We start from the raw sequence: 25343 nt of genomic DNA on the forward strand, positions 1-25343 counted from the left end.
GGATAGGGTGTACAGTCAGAGTCTTTTTCCCCAAAGTGGAAATGTCAAATACTAGGGAGCATAGGATTAATGTGAGAGGGGCAAAGTTTAAAGATAATGGTCAAGGAAAGATTTTTTTTAAGAGAAGGTGGTAGATGCCTGGAATGCACTGCCAGGGAGGTGACAGAAGCAGATACGATATGTAAAAAAAAGCACTTAGACAGACACTTGAACAGGCAATGAATAGAGGGATACAGACCACGTGCAGGTAGATGAGATTAATTTAGAATGGCAATATGGTCAGCACAGACATGGTGCGCCAAAGGGCCTGTTCCTGCACTGTACTGTTCGATTTTTGCATTTTCTATTACACTGGCATCAAATCTTAGATAAAAAGATATAAAGCATGCTAAATTTGCTTTAACTGACTATTTAGACAGCAAAGACTTTTGGTATAAAACAAACCTGTGCAATTGTTTGAAATAATTCTTCAAAATGCTGGGCTCTTTCTTTTCTGTCTGGTTTATCATCATTTGCAGCAACTTCTGCCCAGAACTGAAATTCATCACTAGGTTCCAAAATTCCTTTCAAAGTAAACATAAAATGTTTATGTAACATCATTACCAATTAGCAATACCTGCAGCAGATTTCTTACTGATTACCTGCTTTACAAAACAGCATACCATTCCTAAAATATTTCTGGCTCCAATTTGAGAATAAATGCCAACAAATGTTCTTGCAAGAATTTTGCTCATTGTGCACTTACGTCAGCAAGCCATAAGATGATCACTCTCCATCAATGCTGCATCATAAAAGAATCACAAACATTCACTAATGTTCAATTTCTTTCAAAAGGGCGAGGCAATCCAACGATAGCAGGGGCAAACTCTCAATTCAAGCAGTAAAAATCAAAGAAAGATAGTAGTAAGAGGACAGAAACTCTAATGTGAAAACCAATTTCAACAACTTTAGTTATGAGACTATAACTGAGTGGTTTGAACATCCACTTTTTCTTTATTTGGTTGAAGCATGTTTTCAACACAGTGAATTCTTGTCCTCCTTCCCACAATTTCTAAAAATTCTTGAAACCAAAACCTATGTCTTCATTTTCTACAATATTTGGATTAACATAATCGAGGTCTAAGCATTCCTTCTGATTAAAGTAAATTGCTTCACCACCAACGTGCAGAAAGCTCAATCTGCTTTCTGCTAATTTACACCATTCCGGACATAGGTGATATACTGGATAGGTCAAGTTGAACTTGATAGGCGGACAATGGGTTGATATGCAACACCCTTTTCAAGAGCTTTCAGCTCTTTTGCCTGTTAACAGTTCCTTAGGACAAAGTGGCCAGATTTTTGCTCCGCTTGTCCATTGTTTTTAGGAAATAAGATAAAAGTTTTAATGGAGCCCTTTACAAAGCCTAAATATGACTGGAATAAAGCAGACCTTACAGTCTTCAAGCATTATGTATCACAATTAGAAGTACACAAAACTGACATTCCTGACTTCAGACAACATGCAGCATTGACTCTCCTGCCTTCAGACTGTGCACAGTGCTAACACTTCAACCTTCAGACAACATCCAGCAATAACATTCAGTCTTCAGACAATGCATATTAATAATGCTCCTGAGCTTAGGCAATGTTGCCAATAATCACTAACTGCTAATATTGAACGTGGTAGCACGTGGGCTCAGTTTATTCCTAAGGAATCAATAATTCATCAAGCTTATGTGAAGATGGAGTAGATCATTTCTTCTCTATGGTACTGACAATGGAATAATTTGGGTTGCAGAAATCAGATGCACAATTCAGTAAGGGAAGTCATGGTGTGAATCTGTAACATAGCTTTGACTAGGATTCAATTCTGCCTACAAGAAACTTAGCTAGATCTTGAATCCTGCTTTAAAACAAAAGCCCATATCACAATTCGTTGAAGTTTGCATCACATATAGACAGGATGGTTAAAAAGGCGTTTGGCATGCTCGCCTTCATTGCTCAGTCCTTTGAGTTTAGGCGTTGGGAAATCATGTTGAGGTTGTATAGGACATTGGTGAGGCCTCTTCTGGAATACTGTGTCCAGTTCTGGTCGTCCAATTATAGGAAGGATATTATTAAGCTGGAGAGGGTTCAAAAGAGAATAACCAGGATGTTGCCGGGTATGGAAGGTTTGAGTTGTAAAGAAAAGCTGGATAGGCTAGGACCTTTTTCCACTGGAGCATGGGAGGTTGAGAGGTGACCTTATAGAAATTTATAAAATCATGAGGGGTATAGATACGGTTAATGGTAGGTGTCTTTTCCCTAGGATGGGGGAATTTCAAGACTAGGGGACATATTTTTGAGGTGAGAGGGGAGAAATTTTAAAAAAGACATGGGGGAAAATTTTTACACAGAGGGTGGTTCACATGTGGAATGAACTTCCTGAGGAAGTGGTGGAAGTGGTTATAATTGGATAAGTACATGAACAGGAGAAGTTTGGAGGGACATGGACCAAGAACAGGCAGGTAAAACTAGTTTAGTTTGGGAATAAAAACCCAAAGAACTGCAGATGCTGTAAATCAGGAACAAAAACAAAGTTGCTGGGAAAGCTCAGCAGTCTGGCAGCATCTTTGAAGGAAAAAAACAGAGTTAACGTTTCGGGTCCGGTGACCCTTCCTCAGAACTGTTCTGAGGAAGGGTCACCGGACCCGAAATGTTAACTATTTTTTTCTTCAAAGATGCTGCCAGACCAAGTTTAGTTTGGGATTATGTTTCGCATAGACAGGTTGGACCAAACGGTCTATTTCCATGCTGAATGACTCTATGACTATATGATGTCACACTTGGTCAGCTACTTCACCTCTCATATGCGCGGGAGACCCTCGGACTGCTGCAAGGGGGAGGGGTGTGCCTTTCTCGCTAATAAAATACCCCAAATCTAAAGCAAGTCAGTTTATGATCCCTCACCAGTTGGAAAAAGCTAGGGCCTTAAACCAGTTTAAAAAAAGAGACTTGGCAGTTAGTATATTAAGGACAAAAGAGTAACTTCAGAGAGAATACAGCCCCTTTAAGATCAGCAAGGCTGCCAATGCCTGTTGAGCACTCCCCATGCCTTGCCAGCCAACTATCTCAAAAGGGCCAACACTGCCAAAGAGATGCAACTTTGATCAGCTACACCAGCTCAGCCTTTTACAAAGTAAGGCACCAAGTGTTTGTCCACTGTGCAGATCCCAGGATAACATTATTACTGAACAAGTCAGATCCCAGACTGAAACCTGACTTGATAGATCTTGTTTTAATTTGTTTTGGTTTTAACCAAGCGCTCTCTCTCACTGAAACATTAGCACACAATGATGCAGATTTTGCTTTCACAATAAAACAAAAAAATTTACGAAAGAAATGAAGATAAAATAGAATAAACAATCTATTCATAACACAAATTCAGAGCTGTATTTTTTTAAACACACTGAAAAAAGTATAATCCAATAAATCCAAAATCCCTCTTTTCTAAACTGAAAAGAAAATGCATTGACTTTTATATAGTATCTAAAATATAATCCTGGTACAGTACACAAAAAAAACTACTTCTGTAGTACTCACACCAGAGCCCCAGCTCTGAAATCTCAGTTGTAGTCATTTGTTACTTGAATTCATATAGACTGGAACTGCAAATAGCATCTTCCAGGAGCTTTTCATGCTTTGTCAAGGTTTTATTCCAATACTTCTGGTCTCGGATTAACACTAACTCCTTACTCTAAGGTAATCTAGTTTCACTATATCCTTCCCTTCTTGAGAGCATTGGTCTATACAACCATTTTCACTTAAGTACTTTGCAGGACTGCTCAAAACCCAGTAAAACTTAAAACCAATCTCCCTCTCTAATCTATAGATGTTTCCCTTACGCTTAAAAAATCTTCTCCTGACTTTGTAAACTGGAGCTTCTTTATCTTGTTCAGTCATAACACTCTAACAAATCTGTTCAAAAAAAATTCTAAACTTAGACCTCAAAAGCTATTTTAAAAGAAATCACAATAACTGGTAAGCAATTCCCTAGCAAATTATAAACTTCAGACACACAGAAAGTCCACATGCTACTAACTCAAAAATCAAAAACCCAAACTTACAACAAATTATATAAATCACAACATTTACATCACACTACAAAGACGACCAAAGTTAACAAAACTCCTTCTACACAGAGCAGTTGCTGTCGCCACACTCCTCCACAGCAGTGAGGTCTGGACTGTGTATGAGCAATACATAAGAATGCGAGAGAAATTCCAACCACGTCTCTGCCATATACTCTGCATTCAATGGAAGGACCATCGAATAAATGCCAGTGACTGTGAAGCCAACTCCACAAATATTAGGAAAAACTCTTGCAAAATCAAGTCTGACAGACAGAAAACTGTTTTCAGAATATCAAAATTGGTGGCCTTCCCACAAGGTCTTGCTTTCTAAACTGTTAAATGGTCCAAAATTTTGGGCAGATAAAGCAAAGGCTTCAAAGGCATTCTGTAGTTCTACGTGAAGCACAGTAAACATTAATTTTAAGAACTGGGTGGAGTTTGTTACCAATTGCTCAGACAGCAAAAATGTGTCCATCAGGCTGCATCATACTTTGAGTCCCAAAATCTTAACAATGGGGCAGAGCTACATACAGGATACAAAGCAAACAGTATATGCCGAATCCCACAATCTCAGTGGATGTCCTGCCCTATCTGACCAAAGATCAGTGAGGACCAGCCTGTTCAATTACACGAAGACCTGCAGCAGAAAGCCACAACCCTGAATTGACATCATGCACAAATTTAGGGACAGCAAACAATGACGAGAAAGTGTGAAGTTGAGTCACTTTCTCAGCAGATGTTGCATTAGTGTTTGTGTACTCACTCAGCTTACTTCAGCCTACTAAAGGTTTTAAAAATCTGCCATACTGTTATTATTTCCCTGTATCTCAATCCTATCAACTCTCACAGTTTGAAACAACTCGATTAGATCACTCTTTGTTAGTATTGTCTGTGTTCTAATTATTTCTGCGACGTGGTCAAGGTCGATAAGCAGCAAAATAGCTGGGATAGACATCTTTTAAATGCATGTGAAGTGTACTGGGGGCTATGCTAAACGACTTCAGCAATTCACTTGTCCAAGATTCCAAAAGAAATCACATTTTGTATGAAGCAGAACACTGAAAACCCCTTTCAAAATTGGTCACCACTGAGGAATATGAAATTACTTTATAGCTTATGATGTTGCCTCATTCAAAATCTTCACAATCTCCTCAGTCTGTTGCACTGACAAAATTATTTTATGTATGGACTCTGGTAACTTTTCCCATTTGACTACTGACATGCATATCCTTGAGTAATGTAACTTTGCATTATACATAAATTTTGTCCATCAGTGACAGTTTTCACTTCACACTAGGGCCTATCCTGGCCTTGCAACAAAATTCTCTACTTTCAGGTTGATAATTTTCACCCAGTGCAAGGGCTGCACAACAAATCTCATTTGCAGCATATAGCACTATTTCCCATTTTTATAATCACATAAAATGCTTTCCACAGATAAAAATCTGCTAGAAAAATAAACCAAACACTACATTTCTGCAGATGTCTGTGCACCATCTCCAGCAAAGAAGTTGATTTTATCTGAAACCCTCAAACTGAGAAAAACAGAAAATTTTGAATGAAGAACAAAGGAAAACTTTGGGGAGGGGAATAAAAGGGCACGTACCGAAGGACAACATGCTCACAATTAAACAAGTTGCTTTTAGTCTATTCTACTAGAATAGGATGAAAGTTAATAGAAAGAAAGGAGACAGAAAGACATCAAATGTGTTCTGCCTAAATCTAACTTTGAATGGGTTAGTGTTTCCAGCAATCATGGTCAGGTCTATTACCTAGTTCATAATATCCGCAAAGAGAAAGTTGTGAGAATCTGAAAAAGAAATGTAAATGCTAAACTCTTTAAATGCAGTTTTAAATGTGATATCAAGTTTCAAACCTGAAGTGTCCTGTTCACTGCCAAATTTGCTTCCGCTGCGGCTATGATCTGAGTGCCTTACAATGGATCCCAGACCTGCTTCAAGTTGAGTGAGTAAATTCTGCAGTTTGGGATCAAAACTTTTACTCCATTTCTCGTCCTAAAATTAAAATTAACAAAGCTAGTATTAAGTTTATAGCATCTCTTTGAAAAGAGTATCCAAACAATTCCATTCCAAAATTCTTCACCTATAAATCTATTCTAAGAATATAATAAATTAATTTTCATAAAGACTAAACAATTATGTATCACTGACAATCATCAGTTAGCTATCAAAATAGTTAACAAGATTAACTAAAATCGTACATTTTAATGACCTATTAAAATTTTGGAACACCAAGCAAAAAGACAGAATCCAGATAATATCCTCTTGCCCATATAAGATGTATTTTTATGACATCTTGCATTATAAGGGGATTAAGCAATTACAGACTCCATTTACACTATTGCTTTGTCTAAGCAATTTGTTCAGGCTGTTTGCAGACAGGCTGCTATCGGATGAACAAAAAAAAGTGTAATTCACTTGGCTAGAGGCTGCTGATTTGTTTGTGGAGTTGCGACCAGTTGTAGATGACAATGTCCATCTGCCTGACAACAACAATCTCATTTGCTCCTGGGAACCTGAACAGCTTGTGGGTGTGCTCAATACTGGCAGAAACCCTCAGACTGCTGCAAGGGGGAGGGGTGTGCCTTTCTCACTAATAAAATACCCCAAATCTAAAGCAAGTCAGTTTATGATCCCTCACCAGTTGGAAAAAGCCAGGGCCTTAAACCAGTTTAAAAAAAGAGACTTGGCAGTTAGTATATTAAGGACAAAAGAGTAAATTCAGAGAGAATACAGCCCCTTTAAGATCAGCAAGGCTGCCAATGTCTGGAACCGCAGAAGATGGGGTAGATACTAACTGAGCATTTTGCATCAGTGTTTACTGTGGAGAAGGATAGGGAAACTAGAGAATTTGAGGAATAAACAGCAACATCTTGCAAATGTCCATATTACAGAGGAAGTGGTGTTGGATGTCTTAAAATGGACAAAGGTGGATAAATCACTGGGACCTGATCAGGTGCGCCCTAGAACTTTTTGGAAAGCTAGGAAAGTATATTGCTAGGCCTCTTGCTGAGATATTTGTGTCATTGATAGCCACAGAAAAGGTGCTGCAAGACTGGAGGTTGGCCAATGTGGGGCCACTATTTAAGATAGTAAGGAAAAGCCACGGAACTATAGGCTGGTAAGCCTGACATCAGTAGTGGGCAAGTTGTTGGAGGGAATCCTGAGGGACAGGATTTTCATGCATTTGGAAAGGCAAGGACTGATTAGAGATGGTCAACATGGCTTTGTGTGTGGGAAATCATGTCTCACTAACTTCAGCAAGTTTTTTGAAGAAGCAACGAACAGGATTGATGAAGGCACAGCAGTGTACGTTATCTATATGGACTTCAGTAAGGTGTTCAACAAGGTTCTGCATGGTGGACTGGTTAACAAGGTTTGATCACATGGAATACGGGGAGAACTAGCCATTTGGATACAGAACTGGCTTGAAGGTGAGAGACAGAGGGTGGTGGTAGAGGGGTGCTTTTCAGAGTGGATGCCTGTGACCAGAGGTGTGTCACAATGTTCGGTGCTAGGTCCACTGCTTTTTGTCCTTTACATAAATGATATGAACATAGGAGTATGGTTAGTGAGTTTGCAGATGACCACCATAGTTGGTGTGGTAGTGGACAGCAAAGAATGATTCCTCAGATCAGATGGCCGATGAGCCAAGGAATGACAGATGGAGTTTAATTTAGATAAATGTGAGATGTTGCATTTTGAAAAGGCAAATCAGAGTAGTACTTATGCACTTGATGGTAAGATCCTGGGGAGTGCTGCTGAACAAACAGACCTTGGAGTGCAGGTTCATAGTTCCTTGAAAGTGGAGTCGCAGGTAGATAGGATAGTGAAGAAGGTATTTGGTATGCTTGCCTTTATTAGTCAGTGTATTGAGTATAGGAGTTAGGAGGTCATGTTGCTGCTGTACAGGATATTAGTTAGGCCACTTTTGGAATATTGCATGCAATTCCGGTCTCCCTGCATCAGTATCCCTTAAGAGTCCTGGCATAACTACCCAGGAAAACAGCTGATGGACGATTTATCCTGCATTCAGAATCCTAAGAAAAGGCTACGACTGACTAAAACAATAACTATACTGGGTAATTATACAACTGAGTCAGATGTGAAGGATCATCCATCTGAAGATCAACTGAAAAAATTAGGAGAATAGGTGGGTTTTCATTGTCTGATTAAGGTTGGAAATAGGGTTTCCAGTCTAATAGGAAGAGCTGAATTATTTACCCAGACCTAGAGTAACATGCATACAGGACAAACTGTAAAGGTTGTGGAAGTGGGTGGAAAGAGTTGTACATATAGAAAGATCCACACGAGGATTTGCAAAGATGTTCCTATAATTTAGTGTCAATATCCCCAGTAACATGACTGCCAATTAAGAACTAGTCCCAGGAAGACTACTTCAGCAGTAGCTGGAGATTCTAGATGAAGTAGGCTCAAAACCACAAAATCTTTGCTACTGATCACATTTATCCAAATGTATTAAGTCAACAAAGGGATACGATCTTACGAGGAGCTATAAGGGAATTGATTACTAGTGAGGTCCTGCTAGGTTTGAAACAAACCATTGTGATATCACTTTGCAAAAGGTATCAATATGGAGCCAGGCAAAAACACATTTGTATCAATACCAAGCAAAGTGGTCAAATTTGTTATCTTGATAGACATAAAGACTATATGCATGACTTGTTAAAATTAATATTCACCATAGTTTATGAAGGCTAACCTGTGATATTTTCGAGGAAGTGCAGGTTCATAGTTCTTTGAAAGTGGAGTCCCAGGTAGACAGGATAGTGAAGAAGGTGTTTCGTATCGCGCCTTTATTGGTCAGTGTATTGAGTATAGGAGTTGGAAGGTCATGTTGCGGCTGTACAGGACATTGGTTAGGCCACTTTTGGAATACTGCTGCAATTCTAGTCTCCCTGCTATAGGAAGGATTTTGTGAAACTTGAAAGGGTTCATAAAAGAGTTACAAGGACGTTGCCAGGGATGGAGGGTTTGAGCTATAGGAAGAGGCTGAATAGGCGGGGGCTATTTTCCCTGGAGCGTCAGAGGCTGAGCAGTGACCTTGTAGAGGTTTATAAAATCATGAAGGGCATGGAGGGCATGGATAGGGTGAATAGCCAAGGTGTTTTCCCTGGAGTGGGGGAGTCCATAACTAGATGGTATAGGTTTAAGGTGAGAGGGGAAAGATTTAAAAGGGACCTAAAGGGCAGGTTTTTCAGGCAGAGGATGGTGCATGTATGGAATCAGCTGCCAAAGGAAGTGGTGGAGGTTGGTAGAATTACAACATTGAAAAGGCACCTGGATGTATAAATGAATAGGACGGGTTTAGACGGATATGGGCCAAATGCTGGCAAATGGGACTAAATTAATTTAGGATATCTGGTCAGCATGGACGAGTTGGACTGAAGGGCTTGTTTCCATGCTGTATGGCTCTATGACTCTAATTGTCTGTGCCTCCTCTAAAGGAATGAAAAGCACTGAAGGGAGATTGAAGAATAGAAAGAAGAATAGAAAATCTTAGCAAGCAAAAGGATTACTTCAGCAAACCCTGTGGACTGAAGTCATTGAGCTGCTTCTCCAGTTATTTGTCTCCCTCCACCTCTAGTTTTTGTCTGTCAGTATGCATGTAGTGAGAGTTTAGAGTTGTTAGAGTTTTAACTAGTAGTATTTATGTCATCAGTTCATAGTTCTTTACCCGTGGTTAGAATTTATTTGTTGGTAGTAAACAGTCGTTTTTGTTAAGCATGGAAACCTGGTCCACATTTCCTATTAATCTGGATCTGACAGGTAAATTGATAAAATCTTTATCTTTTGCGACAACTCCAAGAATAGCAGGGCTTGATTTCCATTGTGCTACCCCAGTGAGTCATGATCATAAACGAAACTAAAAATCATAACTTATTCCATTATTTTAGTTTTTGAAACAGGCATGAGATCAAAATAAGTGTCTGTTCAAAAGAAAATGGAATACTCACCTTCAAAAGTACTGGTGCAAATATTTGACGAATCGCTTGATAAAGAGCAATTATAGGTGAATCCAGCATAGATGACACAAGTATATTGGTGTGTAAATTATCCTCAGTAATGACATCTGGGCGCATCTTAAAGAACACCAGTATTTTGTCTTTTTTGTCACCTGGTACAACCTACAATTGAAAGAAGTTACATTTTAGAATTAATGAAAGCAAGATGCAGGAATATTGAGTTTCTAAACAGGTACCCGCACTACAGAATGTTGTCCTTAGAATTACAGCCCTTTTTATCTTCTTTCCATGTGCAGTACTTATAATATTGAACTTTTTTTCCTATATGACTTGAATATTGACTCGAATTCTGCATAGAGTGGGCTAAATTTTTCAGGCCAATTAAATGATGTAGTGGAAACACTGAAGAACCTTAAGGACATCTTTGGCACCCCCTCCATCACCTTCACTATTTCTTGTCTTCATCACCAAAGCACAATGACATCAGTGTCTACCATCTACAGATACACCATAGCAAGAAGGCTCTTTCAGCAGCACCTTGCAAACCCGCAACATTTACCATCTAGAAGGACAAAGACAGCAGGTGCATGGCACCAATGACAGCAATGGCACCATCTCTCCAAGTCACATACCTACTGACTTAAGTCATTAGTACAGATCTTTTACTGCCACTGGGTTCAAATCATGGAACACCTTTTCTAACAGTGATAAGCTGTGCCTGAACTCCAAGGATTTCAGTAGTTCAAGAAACGAAAGAGAGGGACAAGCAATATATTTTGGCCATGTCAGCAACTCCCATGACCTATGAACAATTTTTTTTAAAGTCATGACACAAAAAGATGTCCAAATTGAGGGCCTGACCTCTTCCCATAGTTCTAACATGTTGGCTGCAACAGGGAGTTTAATAGGTCAAATGCCTTCTGGGAAGCCAATCAAGCCACACAAAAGTGGCCAATTACGTCCACTTCCTACTCCTACAGGAAGTAAACTCTAGCATCCTCTAGGTAGAGGGGCAACCTTGCTTTACAGTTACTCCGTGGCAACAGCAACACCATGCACAGAAATTTCCTGTGATCAGCAAGATTCTTTGCCTATCCCTGGTTTTCTCAAAATCCTCACCACTTCTTTGAAATGCCTTCATTCTGGAGCAACTAGTCCTCAGATTGGGCCAGAAACGTCAGCAAGAGTTGTGCTGCCATCCTCCACTGGATGATGGCACGGATAGTGACCTCTTAATCAGATGCTGGAAAAAATACCATCCCACAGTCTCACTACCCTCCAAGGTAGGTCAACTCCCATATTCAACTCAAGTGGGGACACTTCAGGAACCCATTAAATTCAGCCCAATGTTCTCCAATACGGTGATTTGTTTGGGATTTTACAGACTTTATTGCAAATTAAATGGTTTTCTTTTTACAATACCAGTGTTGTTGAAAACAAATATAAATACTGTCAAACAGAAGTGGATACCTCAGATACTATTTCTATGTAGCAGCTCTCCTTGCTGAACTATCAGGTTGAATTTTAGCAGAAATTGGCCAAGTCTCAGTTTTTGTGTATATCATAGAGGGTTTCTCTCCTTGAAACCTTGCAAGTTTTCTCACACTACCTTTCCAAACTGGCTTCATTACCTACGCAGCATGGGAAATTGACACTCCACTTACCAAAAAAGGAACCTGGAATTCCTAGTGGACTGGGTTGCATGTGGTTGCTGCCCATGGTGCGTGACCAGAGTTGTTGGTGAGATTACCAAAAGGATCATAATAATGCTGGAGATGTCAGATTGCCACTCTGACTTTCATGTTGGGAATTGTCACTGTCTAGTTTCCATACTTCAACTTTCCAAATATTCATTGGAAACTTTTTAGTTGTAATAGTTTAGATGGAGCGGATTTTGTCCAGTGTGTTCAGGAAGGATTCCTGACACAGTACGTAGATAGACCAACACAAGGAGAGGCCAGTTTGGATTTGGTGCTTGGCAATGAACCAGGCCAAGTGTTAGACCTGTTGGTAGGAGAGCATTTTAGCGGTAGCAGTCATAACTCTGTTACTTTTACAATAGTCATGGAAAAGGTTAGGTACATACATACAGCAGGGTAAGGTTTATAATTGGGGGAAGGGTAATTACAATTCTGTTAGACAAGAACTGGGTAACATAAAATGGGAACAGATGCTGTCAGGGAAGAGCACTATTGAAATGTGGAGATTGTTTAAGGAATGCATATTGCATGTGCGCGACATGTTTGTCCCTAGCAGACAGGGAAGATGCAGTCGAGTGAGGGAGCCTTCGTTCTCAAGAGAGGTTGAATAACTATTTAAGAGGAAGAAGGATGCTTATATAAGGTTTAGGAAACAAGGGACAGAAAAGGTTCCAGAGAGATACAAGTTATCCAGGAAGGAGCTGAAGAAAGGGCTTAGGAGAGCTATAAGGGGGCATGAGAAAACCTTGGCAGATAGGATCAAGGAAAACTCCAAGGCTTTTTACACGTACGTGACGAATAAGAGAATGGCCAGAGAAAGGGTAGGGCCGATCAAGGATTGTAAAGGGAATTTGTGCACGGAGCCTAAAGACATAGGAGAGGCCCTTAATGAATACTTTTCTTCGGTATTCACAACTGAGAGGGACCTAGTTGTAGAGGAGGACAGTGTAAAACAGGCTGGTAGGCTAGAGGAGGTCGATGTTAGTAAGGAAGATGTACTAGGAATTTTGATGAACTTGAAGATAGATAAGTCCCCCCGGCCTGATGGGATTTATCCAAGGATTCTATGGGAAGCGAGGGAAAAGATCGTAGGGCCTTTGGTGATGATCTTTTCGTCCTCACTGTCCATGGGTGTAGTGCCGGAAGATTGGAGAGAGGCAAACGTCATTCCCTTGTTCAGAAAAGGAAATAAGGATAACCCCGGAAATTACAGGCCAGTTAGTTTTACGTCAGTGGTGGGTAAATTATTGGAAAAGGCTCTGAGAGATAGGATTTATGGACACTTGGAAAGGCACAGTTTGATTCATGATAGTCAGCGTGGATTTGTGAGGGGTAGATCATGCCTCACAAACCTTATTGAATTCTTTGAAGAGGTGACCAAACATGCGGATGAAGGTAGAGCAGTGGATGTGGTATACATGGATTTAAGTAAGGCATTTGATAAGGTTCCCCATGGTAGGCTCATGCAGAAGGTAAGGAGGCATGGGATAGGGGGAAATGTGGCAGATTGGATTCAGAATTGGCGGACCCTTAGAAGACAAAGGGTGGTAGTGGACGGAAAATATTCAACATGGTGCTCAGTTACGAGTGGTGTACCACAAGGATCTGTTCTGGGTCCTCTTCTATTTGTGATTTTTGTAAATGATCTGGATGAAGCAGTGGAAGGGTGGATTAGTAAGTTTGTGGACGATACGAAGGTGGGTCGAGTTGTGGAGAGTGCAGAGGGCTGTTCTAGGTTACAAAGGGACATTGATCGGATGCAGAGCTAGGCTGAGAAGTGGCAGATGGAGTTTAACCCTGAAAGGTGTGAGGTGATTCAGGTTGGAAGGACAAACTTGAAAGCGGAGTACAGGGTTAACGGAAAGATTCTTGGCACTGTGGAGGAGCAGAGGGATCTTGGGGTTCATGACTACAGTTCCTGAAAGCTTCCACCCAGGTGGATAGAGTTGTTAAGAAGGTGTATGGTGTGTTAGCTTTCATTAATAGAGGGATTGAGTTCAAGATCAGTGAGGTTATGCTCCAGCTGTACAAAACCCTGGTTCGGCCACATCTGGAGTATTGTGTCCAGTTCTGGTCACCTCATTACAGAAAAGATGTGGAAGTGTTGGAAAAGGTGCAGAGGAGATTTACCAGGATGTTGCCTGGAATGGAGGGAAGGTCTTACAAGGAAAGGTTGAGAGAGCAAGGGCTTTTCTCTTTAGAACGATGAAGGATGAGAGGTGACTTGATAGAGGTGTACAAAATGATCAGAGGTATAGATAGAGTGGACAGTCAGAGACTTTTTCCCAGGGTGGAGGTAGCTATTATGAGGGGGCATAGTTTTAAAGTGAGTGGAGGTAGATATAGGGGAGACATCAGAGGTAGGTTCTTTACTCAGAGAGTGGTCGGGGCGTGGAATGCATTGCTGGAGAGGGTAGTGGAGTCGGCCTTATTAGGGGCATTTGAGCAGCTATTGGATAGGCATATGGAAGATAGTATAAGGTAGGGGTGGAAGTTAGATAGACCTTAGAATTAGGGTAAAAGTTTGGCATAACATCATGGGCCATACTGTTCTATGTTCTACGTTCTATACAATGTGCCCGAGAATAGGAAACAGCATATGAATGAGGCCAGATGACACACAAATGAGGATGTTATTGGACGCAAAGGGCTCTGACTGTTCACTAGCAAGGATCTTGTCTCATAAAAAGGCTAACTCTTAGTCAGGGAATCAGAGAAAACAGCAAAAACCTAGGAACAACCCTTGGCTGTGGGGTAAAAACCAAAAGAACTGCAGGCGCTGTAAATCAGGAACAAAAACAGAAGTTGCTGGAAATGCTCAACAGTTCTGAGGAAGGGTCACTGGGCCAGAAACCTTAACTCTGATTTTTTTTTCTTCGCAGATGCTGCCAGACCTACTGAGCATTTCCAGCTATTTCTATTTTTGTTCCTGGACTGTGGGGTCGTCGGTCATGGATCTAGAGAACAGGAATACTCTTCAGACCAGAGCCTGACCACCTCTGTTTGCTGTTAATATTCTGTGTAATGAGTAAAGCTTGTACATTCATCATAACTCAAATAAATACTGCTGTACAACTGATGTTGCCTCCAAGTATTTATCTAATTATAGTCATTTCACTTTGTAGAGATAAATATTAATTAAAAGTACAATCATAACTAGAAAACAGAGGTTCCAGTTTGGCAGGTTATGTTGAAGGAAGATTGCTACAGTACATATTTTAAATGCTACATACTGTTACCACTGAGTGTTGGGGGTGGGTAGAATGTTTAAAGTGGTAAATAAGGATGCATCATCCTAAATGGCATCAAGTTACTTGAGTGCTGTTGGAGCTGCATTCGGCACATGCACATTACTTCATTACATTTCTCATATGTGCCTGTTAGTTGTAGTAGTTGTGGACAGGCTGACTCAGAAGGCAACATACTCACCATAAAACTCCCAATCTTTGACATGTTCCTGAAGACACAGTATTTAATTGACTGGTTTTGTTAAGTTTTGATGTTTGGGGATTCAGCAAAAGCAATACCACTGAATGTTAAAGGAAGATGGTTAGGCTCTTCTTGTTGGAAATAGGAATTGTTTGGTGCAAACTTTATTTGCAACTTCTCACTTGTAGCCTCAACACTGTCCAAGTTTTGCTACATGCCGACAGACTTTCACACTGAGGAGCTATGAATGGGACGGAGTACTGTGCAATCATAAGCAAATATCCCTTCTTATGACTAAAATGTTTAAAATTTGAGTGTAAAAAAAATTACCCAAAAATAAGGATTGGGATTTTATGATAATTTTAATATGAATTTTACAGCATAAAGAAAATAACAACTAAGAAATTTGGGCCTTTATCAAATTTATCTGATTAACTGATTGGAAAAGAGTAACAATGTATGCATTTATGGAAACCTTTCATGACCTCAGATCCCAAAGCACAACCAAATAAATATTTTTATGAGTAGTCAATATTGTAATGTTGGGAAACACAGTAGTGAAATTTGCACACAATGTCCACAAACAGAAATGAACAGGTAAACTGTTTTGAGTATTGTTGTATGAAGAATGAATAGTGGCCAGTACACTTGCTCCTACTACATGGGAATGTGAAATTTGAAACAAATAGATTAGCCATGATCTTATTGAATGGCAGAGCATGCTTGAGAGGCCAAATAGTCTACTACCGCTTGTTTCAGATGTTCATATATGATATCAGATGAAAAAGATGATGTTGGAAGAACAAATATTCAACTTGACAACCAGAAAAACATATTTTGATTCTCAAACTGTTTCCAATGTGGTTATTTCCATTAAAATCCAAGATAGCATTCAAAAGGTCTAGATATGAACATGAAGGGAATACAGAAGTAATATTTTTTGGAACTACAATAAAGAGCAACAGGTGGTGAAAAATTATTGTCTACATCACCGATCTACTGGTCTACTCAAATCATTGCTCCATTACTTTAGAGTTTTCCAAGCTCCTTTCAAAGGTTGTCCCATCAGCTTTTAAGATGCAAGTTCTAGATTTCCCTCTCTTTACCTCTGTCTCTTTCTCTCCACATAATACAACACACCATGCAATTGTTTTACATAGATTGTTCTTATATCAAAGATCTTGACATGCAGTGGCAAGTCCCTGTCTCTGAGCGAGAAGTTCTGGGTTCAAGTCCCACTCCAGGGCTAATTGCCAAGGAAGGAGCATCCATTATATGGTTAAAAAAGTTGAGAATAAACTTGTAAGTCTTTCCAATGTATGGCAATGGCAGTTATCAACAGAAAGAAACTGAAGCCTCTACCAGCAGTACCTGCAGCTCCTGGGTACAACTTGCAAACAAAAATACACATTGCTATGCCAGCTCAAACTCATTGGGGTACCAATTCATTGGATAGCTGATTAGGATCAGAATGATACCAATGGCACCAGTTCAGTCTCCTTTGCAGCTGGGACAGCTTGAGGACCTTTGTCTTATCCATGATGGAGGTCGCAATACTGTGGGTCAGACCTGCCTTTCAAAAAAGAAGTAGTAACATACATGTTCACAGAACAGATTCAGTTACAGGGCCTCTACCTTCTTCCTTGTCAAATCATAAGTAACAACAACTCACTATAGCTATGCAAAGCTTGAACTGTGTGTTGATTAATAGTTTCAATGTTGTGTTATCTGCTTCCTTCTTCCAAGTAATCCTATAAAGACCCTTTTCTCACACTGCAGCTTCATTTCCATCTCTCCTGCTGCCCTCTTCAACAACACCTCTCCCATGAACTCCACTTTCTGTCCCATAGATTCATTCCTCACATAATTCTAGATCACACAACATGATTTTTGGCCTAATCTCAACAACATTGTGAATGATTTCTCCTGCTTATATGCGGTCCTTCTTTTCAAACCAATGTAATCAATAAATTTTGACAAATAGCTAATCCTCTTCTTAGTTGCCTTGACCTTTATAACTATACAATATTTAATAAAAATTGAAAATACTAGATACTTAGCATGTCTAGCATTATCTATGGAAAGAGAAATGGAGTTAAGACACTGTTCTAACAAAACATCAAATCAACCTATGATTGTTGTAAAAATTCATTTTTACTGATGCTTCCTGATGCCCTTTCAGAAAGGAAAATTGCCTTCCTTGTGTGACCTGGTCTACATGTGACGCCACAGCAATGTGGTTGATTCTTAACTGCCCCACTGGGCAATAAATGTTGGCCCAGTGTCACTGTCCCAGCCCTGTACCCAGTTTCCACTTTCTCCCCATTACCGTTTTATCACCTCAGCCCCAAGAAATATATCTAATTCCTTCTTGAAAACATTCAACGTTTTGGCCTCAACCACTTTCTGTGGCACAGAATTCCACAAACGCCAACACTCTCTGGGTGACAAAGTTTTTTCATCATTTCAGTTTGAAATGGCCTACGCCCTATCCTTAAACAGTGACAGGTTCTGGACTCCCTGGTGATCTTTTTGCATTTACCCGGTCTAGACTTCTTAGAATTTTATGCATTTCTTCAAGATTCCTTCTCATTCTACTAAATTCCAGTGAATATAGTCATAACCAATCCAGACTTCCACCATACATCAGTCCTGCCATCCCAAGAATCAGTGCGGTAAATCTTTGTTGCACTCCCTCCATAGCCAAAGCATCCTTCGTCAGATAAGGAGGCCAAAACTGCACACTATACTCCAGGTGTGATCTCACCGTAAAATTGCAGCAAGACAACCTGCTCCCATACTCAAATCATTTCGCTATGAAGGCCAACATACCATTTGCCTTCTTCACTGCTTGCTGCACCTGCACACTTACTTCAGTGTCTGGTGTACCCAGGTCTCATTGCACCTACCCCCTTTCCCAGATAATAATCTGCCTTCCTGTTTTTGCTAGTTAAGGGGATAACCTCAGTTATCCACATTATACTTCATCATAGACTCAGAGCCAGAGTTGTACAGCACGGAAACAGACTCTTCGATTTACCTCTTCTGCGCCTGCTCACGCAAGCCATCCCCCACTTTTACACAGTAGTTGCTATTTTCAGTGATTTAAATATCCAGCAAAGACAGTTGTTGCTTATATACTTACCCTCAAAAAGAGTTGTCAAAGTGTGAGGTTAGGATGCCAGGGCACCAAGTATGAAGGGGCCAGGAACCTGATGGAGCCTCTAGGTAGATAGGAATGGGTGGGATCTAATATGGCTGTGTGTGTGTGTGTGTGTGTGTGTTCAGTGGCAAGGTGTGTATGTGATCTCAGGGTGTGTATTTTGTAGTGGTGGTTAAGTTGGGATCAGTTTAATAGTTAACAAGGAATCAGAGTATGTTTTCAATAACCTAACTTTTCTTGGGTAAGTATTTATTTAAATGCGCAGAATCCTTCTAATTCTCCGATTTAAAATCAATAGGTTTGAAAGGGCCCATTTCTAGAGAAATCAGAATCTTTAATTTCTTGGGTAATCCCCTTGAAGTCTGCTGTAAATCGGGAATTCTGCAAGGTCCTGATGCATAACTTACATCTATGCTTTAGAAATGACCACCTGGTGGCACAATAGTTAGCACTGTTGCCTCACAGCGCCAAAAACCCAGGTTTGATTCTGGACTGGGTGACTGTCTGTGTGGAATTTGCATATTCTCCATGTCTGCGTGGGTGTCTTCCAGTGCTCTGGCTTCCTCCCACAGTCCAAAGATGTACAGGCTAGATAGATTAGCCACGAGAAATGCAGGGATGCAGTAGTGGAGTGGGTCTGGGTGGGATGCTGTTTGAAGGGTTAGTGCAGATTCAATGGGCTGAACGGCCTCTTTCTGCACTTTAGGGATTCTATGAGTAGATCTCTATTCTGTAAGAAAATCCAGGTCATTATGTCCTTTGACTTTTTTTGCCAGCATTTATACAAAAGAAAATTGCGACAGCAATCAGATCTGTGTCTTTACAGAAGACAGCCCTGCATTCACACTGTTTCACAGTGTCCCAATTATCTAAATATATCATTAAGAGACACAAGAGAGAACAGAAACAAAGAAGGGAACAAACAGCAGATTATTTTTTCAGTTTTATTGAGCAAGTAACCCTTCCGTTTCCAAGTTACTAGAAACACTACAAATGAATAGTGAAGTATCAGTACTTTTAAGTCAACCTGTTCCAGGACTTTACACTATGTGTCTGGAGCAGGTGGGACTTGAACACCGGTGCCCTGGCCCAGAGGTAGGGATAGTACCACTTCTCCATAAGAGCGTTCTGGTCAGTTAAAAATATCTTGAATCAGCCTGTTCAGATGTGTTATTATACCTCTGGATCAGGCCTTCTGACTCAAAGGTAGGGATACTACCACTGCACCACAAGAGCCTTTCGCAACGCCTGTCTAACATCAATGTGGCTCATTCTTCTTTGCTCAAACAGCAGCCTCATGAATGACACTTATCTTCCCAGCACTAATACAAGAACACAATTCAATGTTCTAAAAATATACAACTTCAATTAAACATATCTGTGGTTGAGTTGTCAGCATACTGGACATCTCAATCAGAAACAATTACCTTATACAATTACCACAATATTATCCCATTCAGATCTGAAATGGAAACATTCACTATTGTCTTAAAGAAAACACAATGATTAATAGAATTTAATGTAAAAAAAAAGCCTAACTTAAAAAGGGTCAACTTGGATTCCTAATAAAATGTGTTTCACATACAATATCAGTGCTGGGAAAAGGGACACTCATCAGATTTTATCCAATCAAGCAGTAGCAAGTGAAATGTAGGACATGTTACATGCACAGAAATGCTGTTTTCCCCTTCGCTGACAATGTCTTTTGCTCAGGCTCTGAAGAACATGCTGTGCTGCTACACTATGTTTTTTAAGAATACATACTTTAGCCTCTTAACATTGAGGTTACCGATACTACACCAAAATATATGGAAATTTTATTTTGAGTACTTTTGGATTGGAATCCATTTTCTCTCCTTATGTCCATCATAATTTTTACTATCATGTACATACAAGTTAATTCAATCTTTGATTAATGGGGAAAAAAATTTATACCTTGTTACATATAAGCAGCTGGTCCACAGATTTCTGTAACGAGATAACAAACACATTGCCATCATCCAGAAAATTGTTCAATTCCCTTCTGCTTTCCAGAGACGAAATGAGAGAATCTGAAGGTGAAAAGCCAAAATAATTTCCTGCTGTTCTGAGAATGAAGCTCTTTCTTGGATCTTCTAGACTGGCAGGCATGGTGCCTTCCCCTAAAACAGAAAATATTTTGCTTTTGTTTTAAATCAAGTAACAATATCAAAATTTTACATACAAAAGTATGAACCAGAACATAACAGATCTCAAATGTCTATAAAGTTCCACAGTTGCTGGATTTTATAGTTTGAACAAAATAATATTTAAAAATCACTGTACTGCTAAATGGAGACCCCAAACAATATTAAAAATCTTGTTTTAGCATTGTATGGCCTATGTGACGTGGATGTAAACAGAGTATATGCAAAGAAATTTTACAGGGATCACTGAGGATCAATGTGTTTATCAGACTCAAGGAGGTCCTTCAAGCAGCACTTGGCCACACTTCAGATCAGTCAAAAACTGTACCTGCTAGGTCAGGACACAACTATACTGTAGAAAGAGAAAAGTGGTTGACTAACCACTGGATAACAAAAGGAGTCTGAACTCACAGTAGTTTAGAACTTAAGTTGCAGCAATTATTCAACTAGTTAATGTTGAATAAGATTGCAGCACCACTGAGCAAGAAACTATAGAATAAAGTGCTCTTCAACCAAGGGAGTGAAGACAGTGACTGTTTACACATTGTTTATTATACCATGTAGGGAGTGGTTGGCACATGCTTTTAAAAAAAATTGATAAAAACTTGAAGGAGATAAAGATACAAGATTTTAAGGAGGCACCAGGGTGACAAGATTAATCCTGGAATTCTCATGCTAAGAGCCAGAACAGATAAGATGGCTTCTGTGCTGTAGCTTTTTATGCGTCGGGACAGAATCCCCTGTATTATCAGAAAAAAATAAATTTGATCAGAGACAACTGACTCAGAACACTAACGTGTGTCCAGGATAATTCCATTCCAATGTTTTTACATTGTAAGCTACATTATTTCAGTTTTTTTTACATGGTGATGTAGATCACGGTTATAAAAGATGCTAACATAGCATAATCTCCACTATGCCATTAACTACAGATGAAGCATCTCTCAAGGAGTTGATGAATAAAACTTAAACAGGCAAATTAACTAAAGTCATTCATATGTAATTCCTAACAGATAGTTGAATAAAAACAATTGCAGGCTTCTGGGTGATCATTAACCTCCCATCTTTTCACTATTGTTACATTAAATGTTAGAAGTTGAAAGAAGGAAAGCAACAAAATTGGTGACAAAAAAAAAACATTTAGAGCTGTCTATAAGACATTCACAACCAGTATACTGAATAGCAGAAGTAAACGGTATACATATTAATCAGCTTCTAAGAAAGTTCAATCCAATTTGAGTAGAAAACTTAAGTATAACAATTCACATTGGTTTCACTTTTTCCTTTGGTTCATCATTACTAATGAGACAATTCAAGTCTTAAAATCAAATATTTAGTTTTGAACACTGGGTGATGCCAAAAGAAGGCTCCACAAATACACTTTGTTCAACTAATTGCTGATACAGAAATTTTCAATAAGTTTTGATGGAATTCACCAAATAAAAATCAAGCTCAAAGTATACTTCTAGTATTTAACACAACATAAAATTATAGATTCTCAAAGGAAACATTCATTTTCCTTCACTGCTTTGACAAACTTATAAGTTAAATAGATACCCACAGTCCGCATCATTTAACTGACAAAAGTTACTGGAAACTAAAATGCCTGACAAAAAAGTCAAAAGCAGCAGACAACAGCATTTAATTAATTATAATAAAATGAGACCAAATTACTGCAGATGCTGGACGACTGAAAGAAAAACAGAAAATGCTGGAAGAATTCGGATGTGGCAAGATCCGTGAAGAAAGAAACAGTTAACATTTCAGGCTGATAACATCAGGAGCACAGATCAGAATTCCAGATCACCAATGGGCACGCTGAACTTTTAATTTCAATATCTGTTTTTTTTAAACAGATACAGCCAAGCTGGCTGAGAATGTAAATTCAGTGGCTGTCAGGAGAGCAATTCTTGAATGTCACGTCTGTACAGACTTAGAAAATCTTCAAATGAACTGAAAGGCTACAGGAACAAGAAGCTGACTATCTAACCCCTCTCAGCAGGAGGCCATTCAAGTGTGTGGACTAATACAGTGCAGAGAACAACCTTGATCACAGCCATAAAACACCGCTGCATTGCAGGTAAAAGAAAGGGACAGGACTATCTCTCTGACTGCTGCCATATAACCATCGTAGAAAGAAACTGGCAACATCTACTGAAATGACTGCATTATTCTACAATCTACTGTTCACAAATTCTTCGTTACATTTGGAAAAGCATGACTTTGTGCAGGACAGGTCATGTCTTACTAACTTGATTGAATTTTTCAAGGAGGTGAACGAAGGTGACCGATGAGGGCAGAGCAGTGGATGTAGTGAACATGGATTTTAGTAAGGCTTTTGACAAGGTCCCTCATGGTAAGCTCATGCAGAAGATTAAAATGCATGAGATCCACAGAGGATTGTGGTAGAAGGGTGCTTTTCAGGCTGGAAAAGCAGGACTAGTGATGTTCCGCAGGGATTTGTACTGAGACATCTGCTGTTCGTGATATACATAAATGACATGGATGAAAATGTAGATGGGTGAGTTAGTAAGTTTGCAGACGAAACAAAGATCAATGGCGTTGTGGATAGTGTAGAAAGTTTGTCACAGTATACAGCAGGATACAGATCAGTTGCAGATATGGAGGAGAAATGGTAGATGGTGTTTAATCCAGATAAGTGAGAGGTGTCGCACATTGGGAGATCAAATATTAAGGAAAAGTATATAGTCAATGGCAGGACACTGAACAGCATTGATGTACAGTGGGATCTTGGGGTTCAAGTCTGTAGCTCCCTGAAAATGGCCACACAAGTAAATAGGGTGCTAAAGAAGGCACATGGCACGCTTGCCTTAATTGGTCGGGGAATGGTGTGCAAGAGTCAAGATTTCATGTTACAGGTTTAGAAGACTTTGGTTAGGCAACACTAGAGTACTGCGTTCAATTATGATCACCCATTACAGGAAGAATATGGAGGCTTTGGAGAGGGTGCAGAAGAGGTTTACAGGATGCTGCCTGGATTAGAGGGTATGAGTTATAGATGAGAGGCTAGAAAACCTCAGATTGTTTTCTCTTGAGCAGCTGAGGTGGAGGGAAGACTTGATAGAAGTCTGTAAAATTATGAGATGCATAGATAGGGTTGATTGTCAGAATCTTTTTCCCCAGTGTTGAAATGTCTAATATTAGGGGGCATGCATTTAAGGTGACGGGGGAAAGTTCAAAGGAGATGTGAGGGGCAAGCTTGTTTTGCACAGAGAGTGGTAGAAGTGTGGAACGCAATGCCAGAGCATTTAGATAAGCACAAGATGTGCGAGGAACGGAGGGATATGGACCAAGGTCAGGCAGAAGGGATTAGTTTAATTTGGTGTCACAATTGGCACAACATTGTGGGCCGAAGGGCCCATTCCTGCGCTGTACTATTCTATGTCCTATGTACTTAAAGACTGATCTATGATTTTTTAATTTTTTTTTTACCTTGGACTTACTTATTAATTGTTATGACTTTTCATGATTAGTAACTAATATATTCATGCTTTTGTTAACTTAAGAAGTTTGGTTCAATCAGCTCCTTTTAAAACAAATTCATTTGGTCTGGGAGAGAAGTGTCCAAAGAGGAAGGGATCCTTTTTAATTTATCCTTGTTGTGACCAATCAAGGGGGTGGTCGGGTGAATAAATAAGGAGGCCAGTTCATTCTATCTTACTCAGCAGCTCAATGATTTGGGGCATCCTCCCTGTAACCGTACAAATATGGAAGCTTCACTCAGGGTCTGGTTGTATTAATGACCTATTACATTTATGATTACCATAAATTAAACACTCACTGTTTCTCTCTCCAAAAGTGCTGCCAGAACTGTTGAGTATATCCTTTATACCCATAATTGCTATCACACACAACTGAGTGACTTACCCGCCAACAAAATCACTGATGTTTTTGTGTTTTTCTCCTCCTTCAACTACCACCATTAATCATTCATGTAACCAATTAAATGTTTACAAGCAAAGCCCATTACGGACAATGCAAACCATCAAAAGTGAGGGGAGGGAGGGAGAAAGCAAAGGAACTAAATGAAAATGGAGTTGGAAGGGGAAATAAAGCACAGTGTCCCTGTAGTGCCGCCTCCCTCTAAAGGCATCGAAAACATTGATGAGTACTGCATGCTCCCTCTCCAAGGACACCCAATTTTCTGTTTTTACATTTTTAACTACTATCCACCACTAATAAAAACACCCATGTAGCCAATTCAATATTTACATGTAAAGCCCATTACGGGCAAGTCAAACCATCTAAAGTGAAGTGGGAGTATAGAGAGAGGAGAAAGACTAAATTGAAATAGAGTTGGAGGAAGACATTAAGTACTGTATCCCCACATGCCCACCTCTCTCTAAAGGCATCGAGAGCATTGATGGACATTCAATTTTCTGTTTTTACTTTTTCTTGAACTGGCATAAGTAGCTAAATGTTGCTATGTTCTTGCATCATTCCAGTTCACCAAAATTTTCTAAGTAGCTGCATTCCTCCTTCTGGCTAATTCCTTATCTATCTCCCAAATTTCAGCCACATTTTCATTCCCTTTGAGACAAGAAACCTTGTCTCTGCAATTTAGATGAAGGTTTAGGTACATTTTTAAAATTTAATCCATTTTTCCCAATCAACCTGCTCAAAGTTGTTATTACACACCTATGGAGCAGGTGGAACTTGAGCTCAGACCCCTCCCTGGTTCAGGGTAGGGATATTACCACTGCACCACAAGAGGCCTTCCCTATAGGTGTATTTTTGTTCTCTGTGCTCAAGGATCTGTGTTGTTTT

General features: G+C 39.7%; 1 protein-coding gene across 3 annotated transcripts in view; it reads right to left on the reverse strand.

Moving 5' to 3' along the window:
• Nucleotides 1–25343, reverse strand: part of LOC109928522 (cytoplasmic dynein 2 heavy chain 1) — a 534366-nt gene that overhangs the window by 505744 nt on the left and 3279 nt on the right. For all 3 annotated transcript variants that reach the window (XM_048597671.1, XM_048597673.1, XM_048597672.1), the window contains exons 2-5: nucleotides 20326–20531; nucleotides 10090–10260; nucleotides 5968–6106; nucleotides 445–563 (exon numbers count right to left, since the gene is read on the reverse strand). In XM_048597671.1, the coding sequence (XP_048453628.1) occupies nucleotides 445–563; nucleotides 5968–6106; nucleotides 10090–10260; nucleotides 20326–20520 (624 nt within the window). In that variant the 5' untranslated portion in view covers nucleotides 20521–20531. The remainder of the gene's footprint in view (nucleotides 1–444; nucleotides 564–5967; nucleotides 6107–10089; nucleotides 10261–20325; nucleotides 20532–25343) is intronic.

This window comes from Rhincodon typus, chromosome 6, assembly GCF_021869965.1.
Source record: "Rhincodon typus isolate 14 chromosome 6, sRhiTyp1.1, whole genome shotgun sequence".
In the NCBI taxonomy this organism is placed as follows: domain Eukaryota; kingdom Metazoa; phylum Chordata; class Chondrichthyes; order Orectolobiformes; family Rhincodontidae; genus Rhincodon; species Rhincodon typus.